This window comes from Cetorhinus maximus, chromosome 2 (genome assembly GCF_964194155.1).
Source record: "Cetorhinus maximus chromosome 2, sCetMax3.hap1.1, whole genome shotgun sequence".
Classification (NCBI taxonomy): Eukaryota; Metazoa; Chordata; class Chondrichthyes; order Lamniformes; family Cetorhinidae; genus Cetorhinus; species Cetorhinus maximus.
Window position 1 is genome coordinate 42747775 of NC_135880.1, and position 16716 is coordinate 42764490.

At 42.4% G+C, this 16716-nt stretch overlaps 1 protein-coding gene across 5 annotated transcripts in view; it reads right to left on the reverse strand.

Annotated features, from left to right (window-relative positions):
- Positions 1-16716, reverse strand: part of arhgef28a (Rho guanine nucleotide exchange factor (GEF) 28a) — a 551732-nt gene that overhangs the window by 431614 nt on the left and 103402 nt on the right. For all 5 annotated transcript variants that reach the window (XM_078564027.1, XM_078564009.1, XM_078564018.1 and 2 more), the window contains exons 3-4: positions 14392-14539; positions 12707-13000 (exon numbers count right to left, since the gene is read on the reverse strand). In XM_078564027.1, coding sequence (XP_078420153.1) covers positions 12707-13000; positions 14392-14539 — 442 coding nt within the window. The remainder of the gene's footprint in view (positions 1-12706; positions 13001-14391; positions 14540-16716) is intronic.

The window sequence follows — 16716 nt, forward strand, 5'->3', positions numbered from 1 at the left end:
ATCACAATGCCTGGTGACTGCAATCTTCCACTTTCTGACTTCATTCTACTAAGCTTTTAAGGCTAATATCAGCTCAAACTAAAGCTCAATTTTAAATGTTATTCATATCCACATTGACGCATCATTTCAACACTTCTGCCTGTTCCAGATAAAGCTCTCCACCTTCAAAAATACCCAGAAATTCACTTGAAGTGCAAACTGGGCAAAGAACCGATGCAAGAGTCTATGTCCCTTTTTTCTTGGTTATGTGCTCAGGAGATAATTGTACTCTTGATGCAATGCAGAGGGAAATTTTAGCAGAATTTAGGGGACCTCCAGAGAAATCACAATGTATATCAGCCTGAATCTTTTAATTTAAATGGGCTGTTAAATTAATGGAGAAAGGAAGCTTGTAGGTGCATGCTAAGTATTCATACACTTATACCCCATACTGTAATTTCGAGATCATAGTCATTGGTAGAAAAGGGCCCACAGACAGATCAAATACTAACTAGACAAGGGTGAAGGCACCAGAATGAACCACTGAGGTGATCACCCAAAAGGATAACTGGCAAGGTGGAAGGTTTAGTGAAATATAAAATATCTAATCAGGTTTGATTTGTGTACTATGGTGTACATATAAGCGCTGAAGGAACAAACATTTAACTGTGCTGTAAAGCAATGAACACCACCTCTGTACCACCACTCATAATGCCAACAGCCTAGATCATCCTTTATGCTGCATGAAGCTGGATGAGGTGGCACTGTGGGGAGATGATGGTGTAGTGGTAATGTGACAGGACTAGTAATTCAGAGGCCCAGGCTAATGCTCTGGGAACATGGGTTCAAATATGGCAGCTGGTGCAATTTAAATTCAAATAATAAATCTGGAATTGAAAGCTAGTCTCAGTAATGGTGACCATGACAACTATCATCAATTGTTGTGAAAACCCATCTGGTTCACTAATGTCCTTTAGGGAAGGAAATCTACCATCCTTACCCAGTCTGGCCTACATGTGACTCCAGGCCCACAGCAATGCAGTGGGCTCTTAACTACCCTCTGCACTGGGCTAGAGAGCCAATCAGTTCAAGGGCAATTAGGGACAGGCAACAAATGGCAGCCTTTCCAGTGATGCACTTCTCTCATAAAAGATTAAGAAAAAAAATTCCTCCGTAGGTCTTTCTCCTCTTCCAAAACCTTTAGCACTAGTAATGGTGCTGGGGTGAAATATAATTCAGAGAATAGCTACAACCACTGATCCCAACTATCAGAAAATGCACTGAAACACAATCTGAGCACCATGTTTGGGGGAGGTGTGGGAGTGCAGAACATCCATCCAGTTCCACATAATCCTGCCTTATTTTTGTGCAGTAGAGTTAGAAAAATCTGGACTAATACATACTTGATGCATGCATTCATTATAACTTTGAATGTAATTGCAAATGAATGGCAAAGCACCAAAAAAACTTTTACTCTAATTATGCCAACAAAATAACGTGAACTTTTAACAAAAACACTTCGGAGATGCCAGCAATTAGGACTAATTGAAGTGTACAATTAAATACAAACAATAAAAGAATTATGCAATTGTTCTGGACAAACCCCAAATATTCACTGCATGGGATAATGTTATGACATATGGTGACAAGTGATTTCTGTATAATTAATATACACTAATTAAGTGACTACAAAAATGAACTCACTGCCTGTACCTACTACTTTGCTGCAGTATATTTTTTAAGAAGTGTGAAACATGTAAATGTTAATATTCATTGAGACTTGTGTGCTCATACAAGGAAAGCAGAAAGTTAGCATGCAGGTACAGCAACCAATTAGGAAGGCAAATCGCATGTTAGCCTTTATTGCAAAGGAATTGGAGTACGAGAATAAAGAAGACTTGCTACAATTGTACAGGACTTTGATGAGGCCACATCTGGAATACTGTGTGCAGTTTTGGTCTCTATATTTAAGGAAGGATATATTGCACTGGAGGCAGTGCAGCGAACGTTCACTAAATTGGTTCCTGAGATGAGAAGGCTGTCCTTTGAGAGGCTGAGTAAATTGGGTTTATGTTCTCTGCTGTTCAGAAGAATAAGAGGCGATCTCATTGAAACCTACAAAATTCTGAAGGGTCTTGACAGGGTAGACGCTGAGAGATTGTTTCCATTGGTCAAGGAATCCAAAACATGGCAGCACAGCATCAGGATAAGGGGCAGATCATTTAGGACTGAGATAAGGAGAAATTATTTCACTCAAAGGCTTGTGAACCTTTGGAATTCTCTACCTCAGGAGTGTTGCGGTCGCTCCATTATTGAATACATTACATAAGGCCAAGATTAGGCAGATTTTGGTCTCTCAGGGAATCAAAGGATTTGGGGAGCAGGCGGGAAAGTGGAGTTGAAGCCCAAGATCAGGCATGATCGCGTTGAATGGCAAAGCAGGCTCGACGATTCTTGTGTTCTTGTGTACCCCAAATCACTTAAATGGATCAACTCATTCGGATACACTGCACTACTGAAAAATGCAACATTCATTTCTGTTTGTCTTATTGCATTTGGCCAGATGAAACAATTTCAAAATACTATTTCAAGGGGTTTCTTCTACTATTGATACGAGTTTCCACTCAGTTTAGAGAAAAATGCAAAAATGTCATCCAACACAATAGTCATATTTGGCATCACAAGAAACGCTATTTTTGACCTTACCTAGAATAGTCTGGGATTACCTCCACTGCAGCCCAGAAAACACCTGTGGTGTTAGATGGGCTTCGAAAGAAATTACACAGTGTCACTGTATGTGAGACATCTGAACAATGTGGAGATACAATTAAGTGCCTGCTCAGGTTTCTCAGTAGAGCTCTGCTCATGATCACAATGTTTTACTGATCATTTTTTAACTAGTTAAATGATTGAGGAGATTTGAAATTATCATACAAATGGAATTTCCTAAAGATATTTACAGTGCTGCTGGCACAAAGGAAAGAAAATTATTTTAGATATTCTCCAGTATGATTCATGTTGTGTTCTAATAGTTTTTCTCATTCACATCACAAAAAGATATCTCCCTTAGTCTAGACCACAGCCCATAAAATCAGAAGCTGGACCTTATGCACAATTCTTGGTTAGCATTGGCCCAGGAGAAAACGATAAGTCTCCTTACTGCTATTGGATTGGATACCTGTATTAGAGCTACATCCCATTTCACAGAATCACACAGTGCAGAAGAGGCCCTTCGGCCCATCGAGTCTGCACCGACACGTGAGAAACACCCACCTAATCCCATTTACCAGCACTTGGCCCATAGCCTTGAATGTTATGACGTGCCAAGTGCTCATCCAGGTACTTTTTAAAGGATGTGAGGCAACCTGCCTCCACCACACTCCCAGGCAGTGCATTCCAGACCGTCACCACCCTCTGGGTAAAAACGTTTTTCCTCACATCCCCCCTAAACATCCTGCCCCTCAACTTGAACTTATGTCCCCTCATGAATTTCATCTGTAGTTTCACAAACCAAACTGAGTAAAAGTTGACAATTCAGTAACATGTATGTCCAAGATTTCCTTTTTGACCAGAGAACAATTTCCTTTTAAATGATTCTCAGTAATCCATCACATTCAGATTTGAAGTTTATAAAACAATCCGGCAACAAATTGTTTGCTATGTGAGATACTTGATGGGCGACTGATATAAAATAGGGGCACTTCTGCTGGACATTCAGATCTAAAACTGTGTAATCAAAATATTAGCACATCAACATACTCTGGCACCTTGAAAGGTTCTCTTATAGGTTGACATCTCATGAGTCGTTTTCAACTTTATTGATTGGGCAGTAATCTAGCCCATCTATCTACTTTTCCTCCACTGAAACCAAGAGAATAAAAGTCAGGTGGGTTCTGTAAAAGGTGGGCAATCCATTCCATTAGGTTCTGTCCGGGCAACAAAATTGAAAATCCCACTCATCTCTGCGCCAATATGCTGACTATTACCTGAATATGCAATCTCCATTTTGGTTACAGTATTTCTAAAATCGATTCTGAATCAAGGACTAAAGACAAGATAAACAAAATAAAGAAACCATGTGTTAAAATCACATGCTAGGCCATGAGCCAAAATTTACTGAACATTGGTACCAAAAATACAAGGCAAACATAGCCATTTCTCTGAATTATTTTGAAACTACTGAGAAGTCCATACAGGTAATCTATCATTTGCTTGGAATTTAGTCCACATTCTTTCCATAAAAATACACCCAACTACTAGAGTACAGAGAATTTAGGCAAAGGTTTGCAAGAATTAAGGCTTACAGACTCATGTGCACACAGGAATACTGCTGAACTTCAAACAGCTAAAACGATATTGCAGCTCTAGTAAGCTTTCTGTTGAATGTCTTGCCATGATCATCTTATCTGTTAAGACATTGCTTTCTGAATTATCTGGAACAAAATGGGAAGAATCTCAACACGCAATGACACATCCAAATTCCGGATTCTATTAAATGAGACAAGCTGGTTGGTCAGTCATCAGGTGTATGTAAAAGGCAACCTCCCTTGTAAATCTGGATTACTAAGGATAGCACAACAGATTGATCTGATTCTAAAATTCCATCCTTGACATATCTTGGAACCACCTGAACCCTCAAGCCTATCCCATTCACCCCCATCCTCAGAGGATAGTCACCTATTATTGGTCAAAGGAGGTAGCAAGCACCAACAGCTCCTCTCACAAGAAGGTGGGAAGTACAACTCACCATTACACACATATGTACATAAGTATATACACACATTTTCGCCATCCTCCTCATCACAGTATGAGTGATGCCTTATCTTGTTAAGCAATGGTTCTACCTATTGGAGATGCAGAGTTTCAGTAGCAGTTTCTTGCTTCTCTGAAACCCAAATATGATGGGTGCCAAGTTTCCAATAAAGGGACTTACGTTTAAGGCTAATGCATTCCAGCAGCTGTTTCCCCATAACTCAAGAGGTTCCTCATTAATTGCATGATGGTCTTCAGTGTGATAGACGCATCTATAAAGGGCAGCTTGCATTTTGCTGTTCTATATATAGGTCCAGTACTCTAAAGCACATTTACTCATTTTAATCAAGATCTTTATGTATACTGGCGAATAGTCACGACCACAACTTACATGGACACACAAGCAGCATTAGAATATTTTCATTTACATAGAGAGAAATTTTATCTGTGGCACGTCATTCCTGATGGCAGAACAGGAAGGGTGGGCAGCTCTCTTGCTTTTTGCCGATTCCCACGCAATTACAATTCAAATTAACATGCCAGCAGCATGCAATGGAGGCACGTTCGATCACACGGTGGGGGATGCTTCTCAATGGTGAAACTCGCCAACAGCTGACAATGCACCAGCTACAGGTGTGCTATAAAAGAGCCTTCTGGACAAATAGGGAGGCTCTTCATCACAGCCAAAACTTTCCTGCTAAACTCCATAAGAATTGAGAGCACAAAGGTGGCACGGGTGTGCCACTTGTAAATATTTCACATTACGTTGGTTTCACTTTATTCGTGAATGCTCATTGTTATTTGTTGAGTCTAGTTTAGTCAGAAAACTGACTGTACTGGAACGCCTCACGGTTGGCACAAAATGATGGTTACAGGGGACTTAGGGACATTTCCTTATTGTGGAAGAAACAATTATGTGTTTTTGCATTCACTCTTTATTGAATGTTCATGGGAGTGTCCAGTGTTGTACTCGCCATTCTGTGGGACATGGTTGAACTTGCAGGTTCTGCTGGCCCTCCTTTCTATACATTGTAAAGGAAATTATTCGAGATCACTCTCAACAGGATAACTGAAATGTTTTAGGTGAACCTAAAGCCTTGTAAGGACCCTGCCAGCCAATACCTTGAGATGGACACACATTTGGACGGTATTAACATGACCCTTTAGGCCCCTCATTTTCCCAGTTTCCACGTCTCTGTCACACCTGTTATGATGACTCTACCTTCCACAATGGCACTTCCAACATGTCTTTCTTTTCCATCAGCCAAGGATTCCCTTCACTGTGGTTGACAGGGCCCTCAACCGTGTCCGATTCCATTTCTCGAACTTCTGCCCTCACCCCTTCCCCTCCCTCCCAGAACCAAGATAGGGTTCCCCTTGTCATAGAATCATAGAAGGTTTACAGAACAGGAGGCCACTCAGCCCATTGTTTCTGCACCAGCCAAGAAAATGAGCCACCCATTCTAATCGCACTTTCCAGCATTTGGTCCATAGCCCCGCAGGTTCCGGCATTTCAGATGCACATCCAGGCCCCTTTTAAATAAGATGAAGTTTTCTGCCTCGGCCACACTTTCAGGAAGTGAGTTCCAGACCCCCACCACCCTCTGGGTGAAAAGAACTTTCCTTATATGTCCTCTAATCCCGCTACCAATCACAATGCCCCCTAGTCACCGACCCCTCTGTGAAAGTAAATAGGCCCTTCCCATCCACCCTTTCCTAGCCCCTCATAAATTTGAACATCTCAATCAAATCTCCCCTCAGCCTCCACTGTTCCAAGAACAACCCCAGCCTATCAAATCTTTCCTCATAGCTGCAATTTTCCAGTCCTGACAAGATCCTCGTATATCTCCTCTGTACCCTCTTTAATGCAATTACATCCTTTCTGTCATGAGGTGGCCAAAACTGCATGCAATCCTCAAGTTGTGGCCTAACATTTTTTTATAGCTGCAGTATAACCTCCCTGCTCTTATATTCTATGCCTCAACTAATAAAGGAAAGGATTCCATATGCCTTCTTAACCACCTTATTGACTTATCCTGCTACCTTCAGGGACCTGTGGACATTCATTCCAAGGTCCCTCACTTCTACTACAACTCTCAGTATCCTCCCATTTACTGTGTATTCCTTTGCCTTGTTTGACCTCCCCAAAAGTATCACCTCAAAATTCTCTACATTGAATTCCATTTGCCACTTGTCTGCCCACCTGACCAGTCTACTGATTTCTTCCTGCAGTCTACAGCTATCCTTCTCACTACACAGCCAATGTTTGTGTCATCTGCAAACTTCTTGATCATTCCCCCTACATCTACATCCAAATCGTTAAGATATATATCACAAAAAGCAGGACCACCTAGTACTGCGCCCTGCGGAAGAAAACAGCCTTCCAGTCACAAAAACATCCATCAACAATTACCAAAAATAGCTGGAAAAACTCAGCAGGTCTGACAGCATCTACGGAGAGGAACACAGTTGACGTTTCGAGTCCGTATCAGAGTCATACGGACTCGAAATGTCAACTGTGTTCCTCTCCACAGATGCTGCCAGACCTGCTGAGTTTTTCCAGCTATTTTTGTTTTTGTTTCAGATTTCCAGCATCCTCAGTATTTTGTTTTCAGCAACAATTACCCTTTGTTTCCTGCCACTGAGCCAATTTTTTATCCAGCTTGCTAAATTCCCCTGGATCCCATGGGCTTTTATTTTTTTAACCAGACCGCCATGTGGGACATTGTCAAAAGCCTTGTTAAAATCCATGTAGACCACATCGCCAGCACCACACTCATCAGTCCTCCTCGTTACTTAATCAAAGAATTCAATCAAGTTAGTCAGACATGACCTTCCCTTAACAAATCCATGCTGACTATTCTTGATTAATCTGTGCCTTTCTAAATGACAATTTTCCAATAATTTAACTGAGGTTAGACTGATTGGCCTGTAATTATTTGGTCTAGCGCTCTCTTCCTTTTTAAACAAAGGTACACTGTTAGCAGTCCTCCAGCACCACATCTCTATCCAGTGAGGATTGGAAAATGATGGTCACTTTACACCCCACCAACCTCCGTATTCAAAGGATGATCCTCCACCATTTCCGCCAACTCCAGTGTGTTGTCACCATCAAACAGATCTTCTCCTCGCCTCCAGTCAGCATTCTGAAGGGACTGTTCCCTCCACAACACCTTGATCCACTCGTCTATCACCCCCAACACCTCATCCCCTTCCTACAGCATCTTCCCATACAATCACAGGGGATGTAACACCTGCCCCTTTATCTCCTCCCTCCTCACTGTCCAAGGTTCCAATCACTCCATCCAGGTGAATCAGCGATTTATTTGTACTTCTTTCAATTTAGTCTACTGTATTTGCTGCTAACAATGCAGTCTTCTCTACATTGGGGAGACTAAATGAAGACTGGGTGACCACTTTGTGGAACACTTTTGTCAGGCCGCAAGCATGGCTCCGACCTTCTGGTTGCTTGCCATTTCAATTCACCATCTTGCTTTCATGCTCACATTCCTGTCCTCAGACTGCAACAATATTCCAGTGAAGCCCAATGCAAGCTGGAGGAATAGCACCTCATCTTCCGTTTGGGCACTTTACATCCTTCTGGACTCAACATCGAGTTCAAAAGCTTCAGACCATGAACTCTGTACTCCATTTTGAATTTTTTTCAAACAAGTGCCAGTCTGTATTTTGTTCTCATGTTTTTGATTTCAGACAGTGCTGACCTTTATTCTACTATTTGCACCCACTCTGGGCCAATGTTTTGTGTCTTGAATACTATCATTACCACTCCCTTTGCCTTGTGTTCCATGACATCTTTGTCATTTAATCTCCCTGCCCTCTAACCTACTCCTGACCTTCTCTTTTGTTCCACCTGCCCCTCCCTCCTTTTCCAACAGCATAAAACCCTTCACATTCCTACCTCTCTTCCAGTTCTGAAGAAAAGTCATATTGGACTCGAAATGTTAATTCTGTTTCTCTCCCCGAAGATGCTGCCAGACTGGCTGAATTTTTCCAGCACTTTCTGCTTTTATCCCTCATTTTCTTACCTTGACTGACTGTTCCCACCACTTCCCATCACACCCAAGACACCAGGCCCTTTCTTCTTCCACTCCTCTATGCCCCCTCCCCCCAGTCCACACTCCACCCCACCCCCCCACTCCACCCCACCCCACCCCCCCACCCCACCCCACCCCACCCCCCCCTCCCCCCACCCTCCCCCCAGTCCACTCTCCACCACACCACCCCACCCCCCCTCCCCCCCTCCCCCCCCTCCCCCCAGCAAACCCCATTCACCACTGACTCATCCTTGCTGGTCCTGAGCCTCCATGCAAGCTGCCATTCGCCTGTTCTCCTTGTGCCACAGAGTTCAACAAGGAAAACTGGCAACCTCTGACACAACTGCACAAAGCTGACTAGTACATACCACCTTTAAACAAACATTAACCAGGTGCCACAAGATTCCCATAAGCTGCTGACTTTATTGTGAAGGCTAGACATACATTTTTTTTTAATTTACACTAATGCGTATTCATGGCACGCAAATATATTAAAGTGAGAACCCACCACAGGCCAGCGCAAGGCCTGATATGCCACAAACATGCCACTGCCTTAATCTCTGCATCCCAACCCGCCATCAGGGAATCAAAATTTCAGCTCTCACTTAATTCAGTCACCCCGCATGCCACATTTACTGCTCTTGCAGGCTCCATAAAACCTGCCCCCCCACCTTTAGTGTCACGACAAGGAAAAAAAAAATTAAGTGAACAGAATAATCTTTCTGCACCAAACCACATAATAAGGGCAGTGTTACCGAATGCCACAAACAAGATAGCCCATTATCAGCTACAAATGGCACAACGTATCTAGAACAAGTTGCTTGTCAATAAGGATGATAAAAATTCATGGGCAGAATTTCACCCATGTCGGGCGGGGTTGGTGGCCGGGGGCAGTCGGGAAGCCGGCCGCCACCCACAATTGGGGCCGGAAGGCAATTTCACACTGGCGGGGCAATTAAGACCCAAAAACTCCAATTTTGCCAGAGCTCCTTGATGCCACACTCGGTCAAATGCTGCCTTGATGTCAAGGGCAGTCACTCTCACCTCACCTCGGGAGTTCAGCTCTTTTGTCCATGTTTGAACCAAGGCTGTAATGAGGTCAGGAGCTGAGTGGCCCTGGCGGAACCCAAACTGGGTGTCATTGAGCAGGTTATTGCTGAGCAAGTGCCGCTTGATAGCACTGTTGATGACCCCTTCCATTACTTTACTGATGATCGAGAGTAGACTGATGGGGCGGTAATTGGCCAGGTTGGATTTGTCCTGCTTTTTGTGTACAGGACATACCTGGGCAATTTTCCACATAGCTGGGTAGATGCCAGTGTTGAAGCTGTACTGGAACAGTTTGGCAAGGGGCGTGGTAAGTTCTGGAGCACAAGTCTTCAGTAATATTGCCACAATATTGTCAGGGCCCATAGCCTTTGCAGTATCCAGTGCCTTCAGCTGTTTCTTGATATCATGTGGAGTGAATCGAATTGCATGAAGACTGGCGTCTGTGATGCTGGGGACCTCCAGAGGAGGCCGAGATGGATCATCCACTTTGCACTGCTGGCAAGATTATTGCGAATACTTCAGCCTAATTTTTGCACTGATGTGCTGGGCTCCTCCATCATTGAGGATGGGAATATTTGTGGAGCTTCCTCCTCCAGTGAGTTGTTTAATTGTCCACCACTATTCACAACTGGATGTGGTAGGACTGCAGAGCTTAGATCTGATCCATTGGTTGTGGGATCGCTTAGCTCTTTTTATCACTTGCTGCTTGTGCTGTTTGGCATGCAAGTAGTCCTGTGTTTATAGCTTTACCAGGTTGACACCTCATTTTTAGGTATGCCTGGTGCTGCTCCTGCCGTGCCCTCCTGCACTCTTCATTGAATCAGGGTTGATCCTCTGGCATGATGGTAATGGTAGAGTGGGGGATATGCTGGGCCATGAGGTTACAGATTGTGTTACAGCACAATTCTGCTGCTGCTGATGGCCCACAGCACCTCATGGATACCCAGTCTTGAGTTGCTAGATCTGTTCGAAATCTATCCCATTTAGCACAGTGGTAGTGCCACACAACACGATGGAGGGTATCCTCAACGTGAAGGCAGGACTTTGTTTCCAAAATGACTATGTGGTGGTCACTCCTACCAATACTGTCATGGACAGATGCATCTGCAGCAGGCAGGTTGGTAAGGATGTGGTCAAGTATGTTTTTCCCTCTCGTTGGTTCCCTCACCACCTGCTGCAGACCCAGTCTAGCAGCTATGTCATTTAGGACTTTGCCAGCTCGGTCAGTAGTGGTGCTACCGAGTCACTCTTGGTGATGGACACTGAAGTCCCCCACCCAGAGTACAATCTGTACCCTTGCTGCCCTCAGTGCTTCCTCCAAGTGGTGTTCAACATGGAGGAGCACTGATTCATCAGCTGAGGGAGGGCGGTACATGGTAATCAGCAGGAAATTTCCTTGCCCATGTTTGACCTGATGCCATAAGACTTCATGGGGTCCGAAGTCAATGTTGAGGATTCCCAGGGCAACTCCCTCCCGACTATATACCACTGTGCCGACACCTCTGCTGGGTCTGTCCTGCCGGTGGGACAGGACATACCCAGGGATGGTGGAGTCTCTCTGAAAATCAACATTTAGAAGTTTCACAACTTTTAAACAATATTCTGCTTTTCTGTTCTTAATGACCACTCACTTCATGTTATACGCCACCTGTTGCCTTGTTATCCACTCATGTAACCTGTCTCTATCTTATTGCAGCCGCTTTGTATCCTCCTCACTGCTTACATTTCCAGCTTGCTTTACATTATTAGCAAACTTGGATACATTACTCTCAGTCCCTTTATCCAAGTCATTAATATGCATTGTAAATAGTGGAGGCCCCAGCATTGATCATTGCAGTATTCCATTCATTACAGCCTGCCAACTTGAAAATGTCTTTTATGTCTCTTCCCTGCTTCCTATCCATTAACCATACCTCTACCCACAACTCTGTGAGCTCTTATCTTGCATATTAACCTTTGGTCTGGCATCATCAACTGGTTCCCCTTTATCAACCCTACTAGCTACGTCCTCAAAAAAGTCTAATAAATTTGTCAAACATCGTTCCCTTTTGTAAAACCATATTTTCTCTGTCTGATCATACTATGATTTTCTAATTTTCTAAGTGCTTCCTTAATAATAGATTCCAGCATTTTCCCAATGATTGATGTCAAGCTAAATGGTCTGTAATTCCTTGATTTCTCTTTCCCTGCTTTCTTGAATAGCAGCATTACATGTGCTAACTTCCAATCTCCTGGGACCATTCTAGAATCTAGAAAACTTTAGAAATTCATAACAAGTGCATCCACCATCTCTGCAGCTGCCTCTTCTAGAACACAAGGATGTAGGTCATCAGGTCAGTTTTTAGTCCCTTAAGTTTCACCAATGCTTTTTCTCTGCTGATATTAATTATGTTAAGTTCCTCACTCTTATTATTCTGTTGGTTACCCTCTACTCTGGGTATGTAATTTGTGTCTTCTACTGTGAAGACAGACACAAAATATTTGTTCAATGTTTTTGCCATTTCCTCATTCCCCATGATAATTTCTCCCATGTTTTCACCCCTACAAGTCTCATGTATACTTTAGCTACTCTGTATTTATTTGTAAAAGCTCTTACAATATGTTTTTATATACATGCTTAGTTTATTCTCATATTCTATTTTTCCCCTTTTTAATCAACTTTTTGGTCATCCTTTGGTGCTTTTTGAAACTCTACCAATCCTCAGGTTTACTACAATTCTCTGCACATTGTAAGCACCTTCCTTCAATCCAATTTAACCCTTAACTTCCCCCATAACGATCTATCTACTGCAAAATTTGAAAAGCACAACATTCCCTTTTCAAGGGGGCCGAGTCCCAGTACGTAAACTAAAGATCAACTATATATTTACCTTGTCCTGCCCACTTTCCAAGCAGATTCCAAGATGGTGGTAACTCTAGGTGTTCAATAGCAGCAGTCATCTTCTCATCTAAAGACTGCAGAGCCTCTATAGTTAGGCCAAATCGTTCAAGCAGAGTCAGGTGACTCGTGCAAGTCACCGTGTCAGCACTTTCAACCAGAACCTGAGCTAGTTTCGAAGCTATATCCTCCGTGTAGGTTATCTTACTGCAACCAAGGATAGATACTGAATTTCTTTCTGTACACATGCAGGCGGAAACTGTAACATCTTCCAGAGTATCGTGGCCTGCAACAAAACCCATGAATCAATATGAATACAGAAAATGACAAATACAGAATTGGCTATAATGCAATATTAAATAATATAAATATATTTAAGTATCAGCCTTGGCTCATTTACTTCTGAGTCAGAAGATTGCGGGTTCATTTTTATACTTCTTTGCAGCAGTTTGGTACAACTGAGTGGTTTACTAGGCTATTTCAGAGGGTAGTTAAGAATCAACCACATTGTTATGGGTCTGGAGTCACATGTAGGCCAAACAGGTTAAGGATGGTAGACTTGTTTCCCTAAAAATGGACATTACTAAACCAGATATGTTTTAATGATAATCTGGTAGTTTCATGGTTAACAGACTATCTTTTTATTCCAGATTTATTTAAGTAACTGAATTTGAATTCCCAAGCTGTCATGGGTGGGATTTAAACTCGCATCTTTGGAACTAGACTCGAAAATAGGTCACTGAGTCAAAATCCTGGAACTCCCTCCCTAACAGCACTGTGGGTGTTCCTATACCACATGGACTACAGCGATTCAAGAAGGCAGCTCACCACCACCTTCTCAAGGGCAATGAGGGATGGGTAATAAATGCTGGCCTAGCCAGCGACACCTACATCCCACGAATGAATTTAAAAAAAAGCCCAGGTCTCTTCCAGAGTATCGTGACCTGCAACAAAACCCATGAATAAATATGAATACAGAAAATGACAAATACAGTACTAAATTACTAGCCCAGTAACATAACCACTATGCTTTCAGTCAAGCTATGTCTTGGTTTTAAATTTCTCATCCTTCTTTCAAATCCCTCCATGGTCTCACTTTCACCCCCCCCCCCATCTCTGTAATCTCCACCCGCTCCAGTCCTCTTGAGCCTCCCCCAGTTAAATTACTCCACCACTAGTGGGCGTGCTTTCAGTTGCCCGTGTCCTATACTTGGGAATTCCCTCCCTACACCTCTTTGTTTCTTTATCTCAAGCTCCTCCTTTAAGACACTCCTTAAAGCCTACCCCTTTGACCAAGCTTTTGGTCATCTTATCTACTATCTCCTCATGTGTCTTGTTTTCATATTTCATTTTATAACACTCCTGTGAAGGTGTGAGCACTCCTGCAGGACATTTTATTGTGTTATAGGTGCTTTATAAATATAAGATGCTGTTGTCATACACGCTTAATTATATTTCCTTGGAAGTCTAAATTCCCAATCTCACAATTTCCTAAATGAATGGCATACGCTAAACTTGATTAAAAAAAGACCCCGACAGTAATCTCAATATCAGTTTTGGATACAAGGGAACAGAAACTTTTCACCATCTACATGTTCACACAAATCAGACATTAAAAAAGTATTTGCATGTATTTGTACATCACATTCAATAACGTATCCAGTTCTGTACACTTACCCGGAACGACTGACTCCAGTGTCTTCGTATTAAGTCTCTGTGCCATAGTTACATGCATCTGGCTTGAGCCCTCATACACAAAGTACAATTGTGCATCTTCAGGTAAAGGGCAGGTCTCTTCAAACACTGCTAGCATAGACTGCTGCCCCTGAAAACATAAAAAGTATCTAATCATTCACACTACATGGGAAACCATTTTAGAATAAGTACAAGATTTAATTCTCATACACATATCAAATTTATACTGGCTGGAAAGCTTTGCACAGTGATTTAATTGTACACAGCAAGAAGATATTGGTGGTGTACTGTTATTTCATAACAGTAATGGGAAGTATCAAGTAGGTCTGAGATCTTCATTTGGGAAATGAGGAACGAGAGAGAATATTTCACATGCAGAGGTAGCAAAGTAAACCTATCTACCTTTAAAGTCAGAGGTAATATTTAAAAAATGAAACCAGGTAGTAACCTACTGAGTCAAACTGTGAGAGCACAAAGGGAAGGGAAAGTGAAAAGAGAAGATGAAATAGTTCCAGAAGTCTAACTAGTTCCATACAAGTCGGGGAGTTTTTAAATTGGAAGTTTGTAAAAATGCTTTTCTCTCTAAAGGTAAAAATGGGTGATATGGGGCAGTAGTCTTTAAATTGATTTAGCATCCCTAGCCAGGGATGAGAAATATTAGTTAAGGTTCTCGCTCCCGATTGCCACCCAATGACCTCTGCTAGAAATTGTTTATGTAGATGTTAGATACGGAGTGACGATGAGGTTGAATTTGGCTGAATTCAGCAGATACATACTCCATCATTTAGTAGCCCAAGAAAAAAAAGAAAAACAAACAGCAGATCACCTAGGCCTGAATTTTTCAGGCAGCAGGCGGGCTTGGCGGGGGGGAGCGTGCATGAGCGCGAAAGAGTGCTTCAATCTCCCTGAGGCAGCTATTGTAAATAATGAATAAAAGGTTTAAAAATTTATTTAAACATGTCCCCTCATGTGACTCTCACATGAGATGGGACATGTTTTTATATTTATGAAATTTTTAAAATTTAATTAATAAAAGCTTTAGGAAATCTCATCCCGCTCGTGGATGAGGTTTCCTAAAAAATGTGAAGGCTACTTGGCCTTTTCGCCTGTCTGCCAACCTTAACATTGGACGGGCAGCGTTAACAATTATCTTCATCAGTTCCTTAATGGCCTTAATAAACCGTTTACATATCGGCAGGCACGCAGCCGACTCTGGCAGGCACCCGCCAAACAAAACATTGTGAGACAGCGTGATGATGTTGGAACACACGCCCGACATCATCGCGCGTCATTTTACACGTCGGCGTGTCGGGCCCGCCCCCACATGCCGACCAAAAACTCCTGCCTCTAATATCACTCCGTAAACTCCTTCGCATTGCTGCTTCTCTCCCTTGAAAAGCCACCACTAAACTTACCTTCTTGACCATACATTGGAGTTAGGCTATTGTGGGGCTTTCAGGTGCTTCTGTTAGATTCTATAGGAGCGCATGAATTTTGTAATCTCCTGCTCCTTCTGTGCAGACAGAGATCATAGAAGGTGGTAGGCTATGAAAAATGGGGGTAAGTGTTCTTGTGACGTTTTCTCCTCGACTGTGAGTACAAATCCATCTAGGCCAAGAAGCCCAAAACCATATGCAGCGAATCAGAAGACTGAGGCATAAATTTTGCACAAAACAATGCGGCGGCCACCATTTATCCATTTGTCTCTCGTACATCTCACTAATGTGGTTCATTATTAAACTCTCTTATTCTTCTCTGCCTATCCCCAGCCATTGTCATGTAATGTTTGTGCAAAGCAGCCTGAATCCAAAAAAAAGAGGGTCAGAGGGCATTGAGAACAAGGATTTTAGAAACACCTGCCCCTTCCGAAAAACAGGGCAAAATTACATTTTACACGGGCACAGATTAAAAAATTTAGCTTTGCCACTGACCTCAGTGTTTCCAGCAATAAATCAGAATTCAAAGAAATAGTCACAATAGAAAATGCAGAAACCTCAAAATATTGATTAGAATTTGTTACAAATTTGAGGATTATGAAAACAAGTACTGCAGCCTCACTGTGTATTGCCTTTACTGTCTTCAGTTTTGCAGCTTTGAATCTGCTGAGTCCTATTTTTAAGCCAGTTAACAGATGGTACAATGTGAAAATAAGTGGCAATGGAAAACGGCTGTTCCTTTACTGCTGACAGTAATCCTTTGATGTGCACTTTTCAAGTATAGTGCAAACTGTCAACTATAAATACTTTCAGACACAGCATATTCGAAATCTCGTCAAAAAATTATTAAAGGCCACAGGCCATTTATTGA